The sequence below is a fragment of the Callithrix jacchus genome, chromosome 1 (genome assembly GCF_049354715.1).
Source record: "Callithrix jacchus isolate 240 chromosome 1, calJac240_pri, whole genome shotgun sequence".
In the NCBI taxonomy this organism is placed as follows: Eukaryota; Metazoa; Chordata; class Mammalia; order Primates; family Cebidae; genus Callithrix; species Callithrix jacchus.
Genome location: NC_133502.1, coordinates 112009773 through 112026515, shown reverse-complemented (window position 1 = coordinate 112026515; position 16743 = coordinate 112009773). Strand labels below are relative to the sequence as shown.

The 16743-nt window shown below is 40.8% G+C and overlaps 2 protein-coding genes across 3 annotated transcripts in view; one reads left to right on the top strand and one right to left on the bottom strand.

Annotated features, from left to right (window-relative positions):
* PLGRKT (plasminogen receptor with a C-terminal lysine) overlaps positions 1-16743 on the top strand; it is a 281104-nt gene that overhangs the window by 110328 nt on the left and 154033 nt on the right. The gene's annotated exons all lie outside the window — the stretch shown is intronic.
* PDCD1LG2 (programmed cell death 1 ligand 2) overlaps positions 1-16743 on the bottom strand; it is a 59071-nt gene that overhangs the window by 41703 nt on the left and 625 nt on the right. For both annotated transcript variants that reach the window (XM_035305223.3, XM_035305218.3), the window contains exon 2: positions 5127-5195. In XM_035305223.3, the coding sequence (XP_035161114.1) occupies positions 5127-5181 (55 nt within the window). In that variant the 5' untranslated portion in view covers positions 5182-5195. The remainder of the gene's footprint in view (positions 1-5126; positions 5196-16743) is intronic.

Here is a 16743-nt window from a genome sequence, read left to right as displayed (position 1 = left end):
TCCTGTTTAGGACAAAATCCTGCTCTACACACCTGACTCATGCTCGGCTCAGTGTAGGAGCACTGCATGGAGACACGTCTTAGCAAAGAAATCCTATCCCAAACCTGATTCTTCTCCTTTGTATATCTCAGCAGTCAGCAGAAGTAGTTTTGGAGTTGAAGACAGGCCAAGGGGAGTAACCTAAGCTGAAGTCTGTGCCCCAGAATGACCTCAGGCATCACCATGATCATGTGGTCCCCTGATTTTTATCTACCTTTGGAGTACAAAGAAAGAAGAAAATATCAATGAAAAAAGAAAGACTTGTGTTGTTCCTTCCTGTAAGACATGACAAGGTATAAAAAATCTTTCTGAGTTGGTACTGGCACAATGGCTTATACCTGTAGTCCCAGCATTTTCAAAGGCCGAGGCAGGTGGATCATGAGGTTGGGAGATTGAGAACATCCTGGCCAACATGGTGAAACCTCATCTCTACTAAAACAAAAAACTAGCCAGTCATGGTGGCGTGCACCTGTAGTCTCAGCTACTTGGGAGACTGAGGCAGGAGAATCACTTGAACCCAGGAGGTGGAGGTTGCAGTGAGCAGAGATCATAAGACTTTTTTACAAAAAGATTGTTATGGTATATAAACTTAAACATACATGTACAAATACATCCATATATACCTACTTTAAAAATGTTATAAAATGTTTTACCCTAATTTTTCACTTCAAACTTTATTTTATAGATAACACAGTAGAGCATCCAAAGAGCATACAAGCAAGGAAAGAGTTCATGATTAATGGTTTGAATTTTATTCAGAGGGAACTTTCATCACAGTCTTGAGGAGGTGCACATTTTTTTCAAGAATTAATCTAGCAGAAGAAAATGGAAATAATTATAATGTCCACCAATAGGGAACTCATTAAATAAATTACAGCATGTCCAACAAAATACATAGATCGCCTTAAAAATGAGGGATGTCTATATTTGCTGATTTGGAAACTATAAAGAACATACATTTATTGAATGCTTACTAAAACTTTTAGTCCTCTTTGGCAATTTCTTTTATGAAAAAATAAAGGGCAGGCTGAGAGTAGTGGCTCACACCTATGATCTCAGTTCTTTGTGGGGCTGGGGCAGAAGGATTTCTTGAGATGAGGAGTTTGAGGCTAGCCTGTGTAACATAGCAAGACCTCATCTCTAAAAACATTAAAAAAAAATTAGCCAGACAGTGTGGTACATGCCTGTAGTCCTAGGTACTCAGGAGGCTAAGGCAGGAGAATCACTTGATCCCAGGAGTTGGAGGGTGCAGTGAACTGTGGTTGGGCCACTGCACTCCAGCATGGATGATAAAGCAAGAACCTGTCTCTAAAAAATTTTGTTTTAATTTTAAAAATTAATTTTAAAAAGGGAAAAAGGAAAGGGCATATAGGATAGCGCTATGGAGAGTATTTGCAAAGGAGGTTAAGGCAGGTTGGACTAGGGCAGGTGAAGCATTTCTGGGGAGCTGGAAGAGTTCTCCTTTTTAACATAGGTGACGGTTACAAAAGTAATCACCTTATCGTAATGTTAATCTTTATAGTTGTTTCATGTGGTTTTCTCTATCTGTGATATATTTTATAACAGAAAGCTTTAAATAAAGAAACATTTCAAAATATATTTAATTAAGTAAAATGAACATCTGTGAACCTACCGCCTACCCTAAGAACTAGCACATTACTAGTGATGTATATCTACTACCTGCACCAGAGGTAATTGCCATCCTGAATACTGGGCCAATCTCTTCTTCTTCTTCTTCTTCTTCTTCTTTTTTTTTTTTGAGACAGAGTCTTGCTCTGTCACCCAGGCTAGAATGCAGTGATGTGATCTCAGCTCACCAGAACCTTCAACTCTCTGGTTCAAGTGATTCTCCTGCCTCAGCCTCCTTAGTAGCTGGGATTATAGGCATGCGGCACCATGCCCAGCTATATTTTGTATTTTTAGTAGAGACGGGGTTTGACCATGTTAACCAGGATGGTCTCCATCTCCTGACCTCATGATCCACCTGCCTCAGCCTCCCAAAGTGCTGGGATTATAGGTGTGAACGACCACGCCCAGCTTCGTCTTTACTTTTTAAGCTTTATCTTCTCTATATAAGGTATGCTTAAGCAATATATTTATTTATGAAAAGGACATTGTGCTATACATTATCTTCTGGGCTTTTAATTTTTTTCTTACTCAACATTATGCTCTAAGAGTCACATGTTTTTGTAATTAATTTATCCACTTGCTATATAATAATAGACATAGTCACATGTTTTTGTAATTAATTTATTCACATGCCATATATTATATATATATATATATATATATATATATATATATATATATATATATTCTGCAAATATACCATGATTTCTCTATACAATCTCCAGTTGAAGTTCTTCTAGACCTATTCCTGGAGTCAAATTCTCCAGGGCATTTGGATTAGATTTATTTATTTGTAATGACTGAGAATACCACCAAAAGTGTTTGTTTTTGTTTTTGCTTTTTTTTTTTTAAGTAGCTGGGATTATAGGTATCCACCACCATGCCCAGCTAATTTTTTTTTTTTTTTTTTTTTTTTGTATTTTTAGTAGAGAGGGGTTTCACTATGTTGGCCAAGCTGGTCTTGAACTCCTGACCAGGTGATGCACCCGCCTCACCCTCCCAAAGTGCTGGGATTATAGGTGTGAGCCACTGGGCCTAGCCAAGTATTATTTTTAAAATTAATAGTAGAAAAGAAATATACACAGATAGGGTACTAAGCATCATGTTAATTCAATTCATATATCTTCTTTTCCTTTCAATGAAGCATACAGGTCTGGGGCTACAAGGAGCAAAGAAGAAAATGTGGTCTTTTGTCTGTCTGGCCACCCTGATAGCTGTAGGTCCCTCTCAGGCACTGGATGTTGTAGTCTGAGTACTCTCATATTTTTATATGATAGATTTCTTATGTTTTTAAAATTATATTTTATTATACAAATAATACCTAATACATGCTTCTTATAAAAAACAAACAAAAAAACTTGAATACACAAAATGGATAAGACTATTCCTTTTACCGCCATCCTAGAACTCTTCCCCTCCCCAGAAGTAAACATTATTTCTCAGATCCTTTGGTTTTTTGTTGTTTCCTTTTTCAGGTACACTCCCCTGAAATAAAAACTCTTTAATTAAAAAGACATGAAATGACAAGATTTTTTTAAAAATCCCACGAGGAGTAGGCATTCTAATTTAGGTAGGTATTTAATATTTGTTTGAACTTATGTTATCCACATAGTAGAAAGCAGAGAATTCCAAATTTGTGAAGAAAGTGAGAAAGTGCTACAATTTTACTTTTTTTTCAGTTAATTCAGCAACATAATTACACATATTGTTTTGATTCTGTGAATGTCCAGAATAAGCATTCACTACATGTCCATATTCAGACTTCAGTGCAAAAACCCATTTCAAAGTTGGAAAATTTATGAGTTGTCTGCCATTTTTGATTACCATCATCATGGTAGCACAGTAAAGTAGCTCTATTGAAATCTTGCCCGTGTCACCTAATAACTATGTAATCTTGGGAAAATTAAATAGCTTTTCTGAGTTCCAGTTCTCTCACCTGCAAAATGATCATTGTGAAGATTAAATGAACTATACCATATGTAAATTGCCTAGCACCGTATCTAGCATTTAGTGAATCCTCAATAAATGTAAATACTCTTCCTTTTGCCCCATTAGTATACCTAATTGGGAGCTAGTGCCTATCTTCATTGCCTTGTGCTGATTATCTTAGAAGATCCTTCCTCTGTAGAAAGAGTCAACGAGGGATAAAAAATGCTGCCCCTTGTTATCCTAGCTCACTCCTTTCCTAAGAGAAAAGGCAAAAAACATAGACAGAAAACCAGGATCTCAGTGTTTTTAAGCTGCAAACCCACAGAGGTTACACATTTCCCAAGGTTTCTCCTGAAACTCCCAGTCCTGCTACAGGATGGGGTACAGCAGTGTCTTTTGGTCCTCAGTTCCCTTATCACTCTGGGAACTTGAAGCTGTTTGGTAGCATGGAAGTGTTTGTCCCTTTTGCTTATCTCTAAAATTCCAACCAGGCAGGGTTCCTTGCAAAGAAAACATGAAATGTTCCTTTAGCTGGCCCTGCAGGCAGAAGCAGAGTAGGAGTAAGCAAAATATCTCAGGGTCTTCCTATGAGGAGGGCCCCAAGTCCATGTCTAGTGTCAGACCAGGCTGGGCAGCTCAAGGGAGTGAGAGGAGTGTGACTGGATACAGAGTGTTCTGGAACCAGCCAGCAGGGAGGAGAAAGCTTTTCAAAAGATTATCAAGTGTCAAGGGAGCCATTATTTCTCAATCATGAGCAGAAAGATGATTTCTCATGGGGCTGGGACTACTATCTTGAGGACTTGATCCTCTGTCCCTACTTCTATCTTACTCTTTTACCTCCTGGTGTTCATCCAAAATAGTGTACTCATGGTCCTGACTGCACCCTGAAATGGTCTGAACTACCTTCCCCAGGAGAACAACCAACTGAAATTGCTTTTCTTCCTGCTCATCCTCATCCTCTAATAGAAGTCCTTTCTCCAAGTCCAAAGGGACAGCCTTAAGGTGCATTGTTCCTTTGGGTTGTAGAAAGACTCAGTAAACCACATTAAGGTATGAATGACCAACGGCTGCTACTGTTGCTTTTTGAAAGAAAAACTCACAGAAACATCTAATTATATGCAGAATGTCTTCCAGACATTCTCTTTAGAGTAACGATGTCCACCTCTCCCTGCCAGAAAGGAAGGTGACAGCTGCTTAGCATCTCACATTTAAGGGAACTCAACCCCTGTCCTCTTGTATCAGTTTAGATTTACAAGGTCTGAGTGATCCTGTCTTCTTGTCATTACCCTCACTGAATAGTGGGGATAGATGGAGCAATATTCTCAGTTCCCATTTCTGTCAGATAGGGACATGGGCATGCACAAGCCACCTTGGGCACTCTTCTTTTTGTGGTGCTTGGAATAGCCCAGAAATCATACTTCTTCTCAGAGAAAGCCCCTCAGCCTGAGGACCACATTCTCATTTTTGGCTTTGGCTAGGGGCCACCACCTGCTCTTCTTTCACAAGCCTCTCCCTTTGTTCTTCCTTACCTGCTGTCTGTTGAAGCTGCAATTCCAGGCTCAACATTAGGAGGAGGAAGATCATGTTCTGTACTTGATCTGAAATAGATAATTGAAAGTCTCAGGGTCTTATGAAACTTTGCTAGGTCTTTGGTGCTTTGTTCACTTTTGAAAACAGGGAAATAAAAATTGTTTGGGGAAGGTGATAGACCTTGGTAGAGTGGTCCTGGGAACAGAACTTATAGGTTGATTTACTGGAGAAGAAGAGATAAAAATTAAGAGTAAGCAAGACACTCTTTATAAATCCAAATGACCTTTTCTGAATATGAACCAGTCCTTGTGAGCCACACATATTGGCAGTTATCTGCATGTCTCATGAAGCTTTCCATAGCTTTTTTCAATAGCTGGCTGGCCCTTGAGCTCCAACTTTGTTTGTCAAATGAATAATGGACACCATCTTCTTTACCTAGACTGGAGGTCTGAGAGTCTGACACTTGAAAATAGGGCTTTGTGGAACAGAGCTACATTCTCAATAAATACTTGATAGTTGACTGAACGGACAAAGTAGTCAGGTGCTTTTGAGTGCTGCAATTGAGTTTGACTATTGCTTGAACCACCCCACTAAGAAGTTTAGACAGGGAGAGTAGGGAATTGGCTCTGATGAGGGTGGGGCTGGTAATGCCCCACCTTGGTCCTGCTCTATCTCTCATGCTTTCTCTTTTGCTCTGAAGCTTGCTTTATCCATGGACTTCTTATGGTTGCGGAAAGGGACAGAGCACACATCTAATTTAATAATGGTATGAAAACAAGGAGGCTTTCCAACTTTTGTCAGTCATGGAATCCTTTCTTCAAGGGAAATCTGTTGGAGCCATACATCTAAATTAGGTAACAGCAGAGCTGCTCTGAGTGTGATGAAAAGCAGTGGAGGGTTTGGATCAGGAGAATGATAGAACCCCATTTACATCATTAAGAGACAACTTAGCTTTGGTGTCGGCAATAGACTATTGCTGGGAGGGAGAGGTTGCTGGCAAGATTACAAGCAGTGAGATCAGTTAGGAATGTCTTTGCAGAAACGCTGATAAGTCAGAGTAATGGGGCTAGTGGAGGTGAGACGTGGTCTGTTGGAGATCTCATATATTTTTTCTTTGCTTCAAAATTTTATTTTAAAAATTGCAACAGCTTTATTAAAGTATTGATATGCAAAAGAGGTTATATATGTATATGTGTGTATATAGATTTAAAACACAGACTTTTTTTTAAGTGCATGACTTAATGGTTTTTGTATATTCACAGAGTTATGCAACAAACACCATTATCGAATTTTGCAATATTTTAATTACCCTAAAAAGGAACCCCTGACCCGATAGCAGAAACTTGCTATTCCCCCCTTCCCTTTCCCTGTGGCCTTGGCAGCCACTAATCTGGTTTCTGTCTCTGTCAATTACTTATTCTGGATATTTCATGCAAGCAAAATCATACAATATGTGGACTTTTGTGGCTGGCTTTTTTCACTGAGCATAATGTTCTCAAGGTTCATCTGTGTTGTTGCACATATCAGCACTGCATTCCTTTTTGTGACTAAATAATATGTCATTGTATGATATACCATATTTTGCTTACTCATTCATCAGTTGATGGTCATTTGGATTGTTTTTGCTTGTTGGGTATTATGAATAATGTTGCTGTGAAAACTCATATACAAGTCTTTGTCTATCTATACTTTCAATTATCTTGGGTACATATGTAGGAGTAGAATTGCCAAATTAAGTAGTAACTCTATATTAACTTTTTGAGGAATTGTCAAACTATTTATAAAATATATGATTTGGAAATATTTTCTCCCATTCTACACACTGTCTTTTCAGTTTTTTGATAGAGTTCTGTGAAGCATAAATGTTTTAATTTTAATTTTCTTTAATTTTGAAACACAAATTGATTTTAAGTAAAAAGATGCAATTATCTATTTCTGCTTTCACTGTTTGTGCTTTAGATAAACAATTGTTTATCTAAGAAACCATCGCCTAGGCTTCTAGGCACAAAGATTTACATCTGTATTTTCTGCTAAGATAAATATAAATGGAGCAATTGCACAGGGACAACTGGATATCCACATGTAAAAGAACAAATTTGGAGCCTTACCTCATACCATATACAAAAATTAAACAAAATGGATAAAAAAACCTAAATATAAGAACTTTAGTTCCAAATTTGTTCTATCAATCGTGGATATTCAGTTGTGCCTGTATAATTTGTTGATGAAATTATTCTTTCCCTATTGAATTGTCTTGGCACCCTTGCAAAACATCAATTGATCATATATGTAAGTACTTATTTCTCAATTTTATTTGAATGAACTCAACATCTATCCAATGTCAGTACCACCCAGTGTTGATTACTGTAGCTTTGTAGTAAGTTTTGAAATTGGAAAGTGTGAGTCCTCCAACTTTGTTAGTCTTTTTCAAGATTTTTTTATAGGGGGTATTCTTGCTTCCCTACATTTCCAGATGAAATTTAGGGTCAACTTTCTCATTTCTGCAGACAAAGGAAGCTGGAATTTTGGCAGGGATTGCATTGAATCCATAGATCCATTTGCGGAATACAGCCAGCTGAATAATATTTAGTCTTCTAATTCATGAATACGGCATGTCTTTCCTTTATTTAGATCTTCTATAGTTTGAAAAAAGACCTGAAGGAAACTGCTGACAGGCTGGATATATAGTTTGAAAAAAATAGAGAAATCTAGGAAAATTCCAAGTTTCGGGCTTGAATCACTAGGGCAATGGAGAAGCCTGAGGGAGAAGCAGATTAGAGAAGGGGGAAAAGTTTTGTTTGGTGTAGGTTTGGTTTGAAATGCCTATTAGACATCCAAGTGGAGGTGTTTCTTAGGCAGTTGGGATAGAGAGGTAAATTTAGGAGTCATCAATGCAGAAGTATTATTTAAAGTCATGGAGATCTGTATGATATCACCTACAGAGAGACAGGAAAGAGAGTGCCTGAGGACTGAGAGGTGGAGAATTTCCAACATTTACAAAACTTTGTGAAGAGGGGTCACCAGTAGAGAAGATTGAGAGGAAAGGTACAAAGGCAAATGGCGGTGTGTATTATCTATGCATTTTATTTTCTATATTTCGATGCTTTGACTTTCAGGGCCTTGCTGACCCTGAAGGGACTGCCCCTTCTAGGGTTAGCCAATTCTAACCTCTAAAAGAGAGTAAACCACTAGGCCATGAGCACACCTTTCAAATGCAAAGCAACCCATTCCAGAGCCCATACCCACAACTGCCTCATTTACTGGGGCTTTCACATTCCCAACACTATCCACCTGCCCTAATCACCCCACGGCTAGGTACTAGAAGACTAGGGACAGCCCCTATGCCCCAGAGCCTGCTGAAATTATTCATATTAGCTAATTCTAAATCCACTCTCCCTGCCTCACCCATTTCTTCCTGTTGAAACCACAATAAAGATCTTGCCCACCCTCCACCTGCCTCCTGGCTGACCCTGGTGCTTCCCCATGTGGTCCTTTGTGGCATGGTGTGCTCTCTTCTCTTGGGATCTGTAAGTATAACATACTTTCTTTTCAAAGACAGTCATTTCCTGATATGTTGGCCTCACCATACCTAAATAATAATAAAACCTGTATTTTAAAACACAGTGCTACAAAGGTGTGATCATAGAGCCAAATGCTCTTGAGAGTTGCCTTTAGCAGTATTGAGGTCATGGATGATCCTGACAAGCACAGTATCAGTGAGTTTTATACAGATAAAAGCTTGAATGGGTTCAAGAGAGAATGGGTAAAGATGTAGCAACAAATATAGGCAACTCTCTCAAGAAGAGTGCTATAAAAAGGAGAAGAGAAATGAGTCAGTAGCTAGAGGGAAATGTGAGGTCCTCAGTGAGCTGTATTCTTGTTTTTATTTTAGAAAGGGGGATCTTACAGCAGGTAACAACTGGGAACACAATTAAGTGCTTTCTACTGGGCAATGCTCATGGCACACCTTAGCTTGACCTGAAGATACCCTTCCTTATTAAAATGCAAACACATCCAGAAAAGGTATCATCTTAAGCTGCACCAACAGGCCTGGCACTTGTCAGCATTCTTATTTTTAGAACATGAAAGGATGGCATGTAACATAGAAGTAGTAACAGAAAAGACTCCTGGATCACCCGCCACTGGCTTTAACTTCCCCTTCCTCCTTCCCTTCCAAGGGGACTTTCCTAGCACACTGTCTTCTTGAACAAACTGAGGAACAGACACTGTTATAAAGAACATTAGAGTCATCTTGAGTCCTTTCTTTGCATCTGATTCATTAACAAACCCTATTGGCCCTTCCTTCAAATATATCCAGAATCTGACCAATTCTTACCACCTTCACTGCTTCCATATCAGTTAGTCATTGTCATCGCTCATGGTGATTTCTGCAGTAGTCTGACACCTGCACTCTGTGATTCCAATTTGGTCTTCCTGCAGTTGATTCTGCAGCCAGAGTGGTTTTAAAAAATATAAGTCAGACCACATCTGCTTAAAACCTTCTGATGGCTCAACATTCCACTCAGTGTTAAACCCAGTTTTTCCAGCAGCCAAGACAAGAGGGGCCTCTGTCTTGGACCTCATGCTTTAGAGGATCCCATTGTGGCCATGCCTCTTGCTGACGGTAAGGTGTCTGCAGGGCTGAGAGGTGTTATCTGGAGCCCTTGACCTACCAACCTACCAACCACCATCCATTGCAATCTGTCCTTGGGATGGTGGAATTCCCAGCCTGAATGGGAATTCCCTAAGCCTGCTTCCAGGCCTGTGTGGCTTCTTCCACAGATCCAACCCCTAAGGGAGGACCTTGCTGTGGGTGTGCATGTCCATCTACCAGGACATTTTCATTGTTCTTTCTGCTGAGAGTGTCTTATATAAAATTGTAAGAGCACTCCAACCCTGCCCCAGCATTCCCAGCAATCCTTAGTTATCCTTTCTCCCAGAAAGCAGTCATTACCATCTAACATACCATATAGGTCTCTCTCTGTTGCCCAGAGCTGAGTCAGTAGCACAATCGTAGGTCACAGAGATGGCCGCAGCTGCCTGAGCAGCTGCAGTGGGGGAAGTGTGGTCAGGACTGCGCGCTGTGCAGAGCCAGCAGGGCCAAAAACAGGTGGGAGCCCAAGAACAGTTGGCAGGGTGGGAGCCCCATGCTCCCAGGCACAGCTGCAGCTGCCCAGCTGTGGCTCTGGAACCAGGCATCTCTGCACTCTCAGGGGCCCAGGAAGTCCCCTGATCCCACAAACTTGAAAGTGCCTCCTCCCCCTCCCTGGCCTTTTCCTGCTCCTGGCACCTGCTCCTGGGTGGAGCAGAGTTGTGGCCCACTCTAGGTGCTATCACAACCTGGCCAGGCATGTGCATACTCAGAGTGGTGCTAATACACCAGCCCCTGCTGCCTCTGCTGACAAGCATAGGAGGGAGGCTGAGCAGGGGCTGAGGGTGGCTCAAGGCAGGCCTGCAGGCACCCCTCGGCACGACAGCCTGGGTGTCATGGACAGCATGTTGATAGCAAGAGGCAGATGGGTTCCTTGGTGGGAAGGTGTTAGGTCCCCAGTGAAACCCCACCTTCAAGTCAGGGATGGCCCAAAGCCTGGGGACCAGGTTGCCAATCATGGGTGGAATCCACAGCTTGGAGCAAGAACTTAAAATGCTTTTTTCGGCCCTTCCATGGCTGCCCATGGACTAATCAGTACACATTTCCTCCCTTCTGAGCCTGTAAAAACCCTGGACTCAGCCAGAATTGAACAGACATTGGGACTACCAGCTGCAGGAAGGAGCTGCCTCGACTCTCTGGGATGACCTGCCTGTGGTAAGGAACTATCCACTGCAGGTCTCCTCTCTGCTGAGAGCCAAACACTCATTGGGACCACCTGCCTGTGGAAAGATGCTACCCACTTTGGGTCTCCTGAAAGCTGTTCTGTCACTCAGTGAATCTCCTCTTGGCCGTGCTCACCCTCCAGTTGTCTGCATACCTCATTTTTCCTGCATGCGGGACAAGAGCTCAGGACCTGGCGAATGGTGGACTGAAAGAGCTATAACACAAATACTTCTTTAGCTGAATGAGCATTGTGCTGACTTTTCTCCAGGAGACAAAATGAACACATTCAAACACCATACCACCTCTTTAGTCTCCTCTTTTAAAATTCACTTGTGTTTTGTAAATAAATTTCTTGATGTCTATTCCTATGTGGCTGTCCATTTTCATCTTAATTGTATTGGGAAGTTAGAAAGTGGAAATCAACAAGTTCTCTAATATCTGAGTCTCTGGACCAAACCACAGGTAATGAACAGAAATGCTTCTGGGAACTTGGAAAAGGTATGTGAAAAATACTTTTGCAAGTGGTAAACATTCTTCGCATTCATTGTCACTATCACTTATAAAGGCGGTAATCTTTTGTCTAAAAATCCCATGAATTCCTATATGACGACTTCTCTCACTATATCTTCACTAAGATCTCACCTGGTAAAAGTCTACCCATTTTTTAAGACTCACTCAGGGCCGGGCGCGGTGGCTCAAACCTGTAATCCCAGCACTTTAGGAGGCCGAGGCGGGTGGATCACGAGGTCAAGAGATCGAGACCATACATGGTGAAACCCCATCTCTACTAAAAATAGAAAAAAAAAAATTAGCTGGGTATAGTGGCGTGTGCCTGTAATCCCAGCTACTCAGGAGGCTGAGGCAGGAGAATTGCCTGAACCCAGGAGGCAGAGGTTGCGGTGAGCCGAGATTGCACCATTGCACTCCAGCCTGGGTAACAAGAGCGAAACTTCGTCTCAAAAAAAAAAAAAAGACTCACTCAGGGCCACCTCCTTCATAAATCCTCCCCTGAGCTTCCCAAGCAAATGTCTGAATAACTGTTGTGCTTTTCAGGATACTTCTTGTCTGCCTTGTATTTATCAGTTCATACTCAGTTTTAGATCTTATTTTGTCTTTCTTTTTTTCTTTAGAGACTCTTTAGGGTCTCACTCATTGCTCAACTTGTAGTGTAGTGACTATTCACAGGTATGATCATAGAGCACTGCAGCCTTGAACTTCTGGCCTCAAGCAAACTCTGGCTTCAGGTGATCCTCCTGCCTCAGCCTCCCAAGTAGCTGGGACTATAGCTGCATGCTACATTGTCCAGCTTATTTTGTTTATTTCTACATAAGAAGTACTAATATCAATTTACTCAGTTGCAGTAGGAAGTTATATCTTTCCAGAGAAATCAAGGAAACATCTGTAAATTCTGAGGATAAGTTTGTAAACACAAAATGTGGAAATTTTTTTTCAACCGAAATGTGCAAGAGGATCAAAAATGATGGTGGGTTCTAGCAGTTTCACTTCTTGGTTGCTATAGGCCTAGTTTCTTGCCATTTCTACTGTCAGTGGAGTTCTATTTCCAAATTGATAGATGAAGTAAAAGTAATTGTGGTGCTGAAACTTTAATTATCTCTTTCATTTATTCAAAACATTTACTTGGTATTTGCCAAGCTCTAGTATACAAAGGTGAATAAGACACAGCCAGTGCTTTTATGGAATTCTCTGGTCTGTACAATAAGTGAGGCATAGACTTCTATGGAAATATCTCAAGAATCCCAGCAATTCATTCCTTTGTGTAATGATAACCAGCCTAAAGTTTCGTGTTTGTAAAATACTTCATTCTTTGTTGAATATTGCCAGTCTTATCTCTTCTGCTTCTTCCTTTTTCAGTGTCTAGCAGAGCCCTGGTTATCCGTGAAGACATCGATAAATACATACCCAATTGATCTGAAATACTGAGCTAACCACTGTTTTAAAGCCAAGTGTCTAAGACAGTAATTGTAATTAGCAATGTCTGAAAATAATCTGAATTTTAATGCCTTTGAGTAAGTTATGCAGAGTTTGCCCCAGGTCCTACCATTCTCCATTGTATTAGACCTAGCTGGATTCACTAATTTTTGTTGCCTGCCAAACCCAGTAGACACTTGAGTTTTGGGGGGGATATTAGAGCCACTGCTGTGCTTTTATAGGTGTGTGAGTAATTAGTTGATCTTTAAACCATCTGTGGCATAGATAGACTACCAGTAGCCTTAAGATGCTATTCTATTCAATTTAATGGAGCACTTAAATGAGTTCCCACCTTTTGTAAGCCTTTATATTGGAAAGTTGTGATAATTCATAGAAGAATTCACCTTTGGAGAATTCATCAAGGGTTTCCTCTAAGAAAGGGCCCTTAACCTTAAAGACATTGTACCATAATTGGAAGGTTAAAACTCTCACACATGAAAAATGGTAAAACTGATGTAAAACAAGTGATAAAATTGCAAAAACCCTAGAAGTTGACTGCAGGAAGGGAGACTTCGCAGAAGGGTGGGATTTGAACTAGGCCTTTGAAGCAGGGGTAGTATTTGGGATTGAAGCTATTCTAAAGGGCACTGCATAGATGACTCAGAAGCAGTCTCAGAGGTGCAAATGCACAGGTATGTTGAGGGGACAATGAACAGGGTAACTTGGCTTGACACTTAGGTTGAGAATGTCAAGGGCTTAATGCCAGACAGAGCTGCCAATGGGGAGATAGTGGCAGTCACTCAAAAACTGAGTGACAATACCAAAGGAGTATCTGAAAAAGACTAAATCTATTTTTTTCAGTATGGAATTGGCAGAGAATCACTCAATTAGGGGGTCATTGTATTCATCTAGATGTTTGGTAACAAGGTCCTAAATTCAGGTCAGAAAAGGGAAGCAAGAGGAAGAAGAAGCATTATAAAACAATTGACTACTGATCAGTCATGCATGAGAGACAAAGAGAAAAGCAACAAGATTGACTGTGGTTTTAAAGCCAGATCATCAAGACAGTATTGAAGCTATGGGGGCATAAGGGGTGGCAGGGAGAAATAGAAGATTGGGAGCTGACGGCAGAGAGGGAAGACAGTGAGTTTGGTTTTAGTCTGGGAAAGGCATAAGCATTCCAAAATATTATAGGTTCAGAGTTTGGTACAAAATTTAGATCTAAAGATAAGGAAGTTATTTCTAATACGGAAATGTTAGTTGATATTGAGGAATGAATGAACCATCTGATGGGGAAAATATACACAGAAAGATTATGAAGAAAAGATCTGAACTCAGGAATGCCCCAACATTTGGAGAGCAGGAGCAGAGGACCAGTGAAGAAGGCAGAGATAAGGTGGTCTGAAGAGTATCAGAATCTACCCCATAGCAGTACTTACGAGGCAATGGAGAAAAATCCCTCAAAGCAAGGGCAGTTCACCACAGGGAGCCCTGAACACTAAGGACTGGAAATCAGCCCACAGGTGTGTTAGACATAGCTGGAAGGCATCAGAGGTGACTGGGGCTAGCATCAGAGGTGTCAGATGCTTTTGTCTATCCTGGAATTCTATGAGTTGACTTGAAGGTTATCGAGCTCACCTACAGTGGAGCAGGGTGTGGCATGAGGAGGTGATACTGTAACCTAAGTATGCAACAATTAGACATATGACACATTTGGAGATTAACATGTGGAATTAAAATAACATACAACAGTGGGCAAAGGATATGAACAGACACTTTACGAAAGAAAACATATATGAGGCCAACAATCATATGAAAAAATGCTCATCGTCACTGGTCATCAGAGAGATGCAAATCAAAACCACATTGAGATACCATCTCACGCCAGTTAGAATGGCGATCATTAAAAAATCTGGAGACAACAGATGCTGGAGAGGATGTGGAGAAAAAGGAACACTTTTACACTGTTGGTGGGAGTGTAAATTAGTTCAACCATTGTGGAAGACAGTGTGGCGATTCCTCAAGGCCTTAGAAAGAAATTCCATTTGACCCAGCAATCCCATTACTGGGTATATATCCAAAAGACTATAAATCGTTCTACTATAAGGACACATGTACACGAATGTTCATGGCAGCACTGTTTACAATAGCAAAGACCTGGAATCAACCCAAATGCCCATTGATAATAGACTGGATTGGAAAAATGTGGCACATATACACCATGGAATATTATGCAGCAATCAGAAATGATGAGTTTGTGTCGTTTGTAGGGACATGGATGAATCTGGAGAACATCATCCTCAGCACTCTGACACAAGAACAGAAAATGAAACACCGCATATTCTCACTCATAGGTGGGTGATGAAAAATGAGAACACATGGACACAGAGAGGGGAGTACTAAACACTGGGGTGTATTGGGGGGAAAAGGGGAGGGCCAGTGGGAGGGGGAGGTGGGGAGGGATAGCCTGGGGAGAAATACCAAATGTGGGTGAAGGGGAAAAGGAAAGCAAAGCACACTGCCATGTATGTACCTACGCAACTGTCTTGCATGCTCTGCTCATGTACCCCAAAACCTAAAATCCAATAAAAAATTTAAAAAATTAAAAAAAAAAATAACATACAACAATCTACTGGTTGCTGTCCAGTGCATTGTAAAGCAAACTCTGAAGCATGATGCATAATACTGTCTCTACGATCTCCTTTTTCAAGTCAACCTCCAACTGTCCCCTGTCCATTACACAAACATCTCATTTCTGGTGATTCTCCTGACATTTCATCAAATAAATCCATTTAACAATTCGGCAAGCACCCAATAACACCTATGTGTATTGCCAGGCACTGCACTAGGAACTTGGGACTCAGAGAACCTTAAAGGTGTGCTTCTTGTCTATGAGGAGCTCCACTTCAATGAAAAAGCTCACAAACAGGAGAAATCTGGACAGAAGACATCCTGAAGCAGCAGACAACGAAGACTGCTGATGAGAGAGCTCAAGTGATGAAGGCAAACAGATCAGGTTCCAGTGGCAAGAGCAGCAGGAGCAGGATTGTTCACCTACTCACAGAATCTTAGGCTTGGAAAGGAGCTTGGAAGACATCCAGGCCAACTCTGTATTTGACTCTGATACAACTGACTCTGATACAACTGTCTCATTAATGCTTACACCAAATATTTTTACTTTGCATTTTGTCAATTTAGGTCTCTCATTCCCTGCCCTCCCAGAGCCATAGTATTTCAGGGTTAAAAGTCCTGATTAGTCAGTAATATAACTCAAGCTTCTCCTCTCCACCTCCACCCGCTCCACATGAACCCATCGCCATTGCTCTTCTGCGCAGAGCACCCAGGCCGTGAGCAATCACTAACAATTGTTGCAGTCTCTTTAATTTTTTTACCTTTTCTCTGATCATTTTATATGGAAAAATAAGCCTTTCCATAATCCCCAAATCATGCTTTTGTTCAATAATGATTACCTCTATTAGTTATTAAGATAATAGTTTTGGGTTTTTGTTTTTGTTTTTTTCCCCTGACAGCTGACTTTTAGGCATAGCTTGTAAACAAAGACCAGCCTGGAGTGATCACTGGCTACTAAATGGATAATCACAAACAGATGTCAGTCATAGGAAAACAGATTTTTAAATTCTTAACCATCAAGCTTCCCAAAACTCTAAGCTGAAAGACAATCTTAAGAATAGTTAAATTTTGGCCAGGTCTGGTGGCTTCACGCCTGTAATCTCAGCACGGGTCAGGAGTTCGAGACAAACCTGACCAACACAGTGAAACTCCATCTCTACTAAAAATATAAAAATTAGCCGGGCATGGTGTCATGTCCCTGTAATTCCAGCTACTTAGGAGGCTTGAAGGTGGAGGTTGCA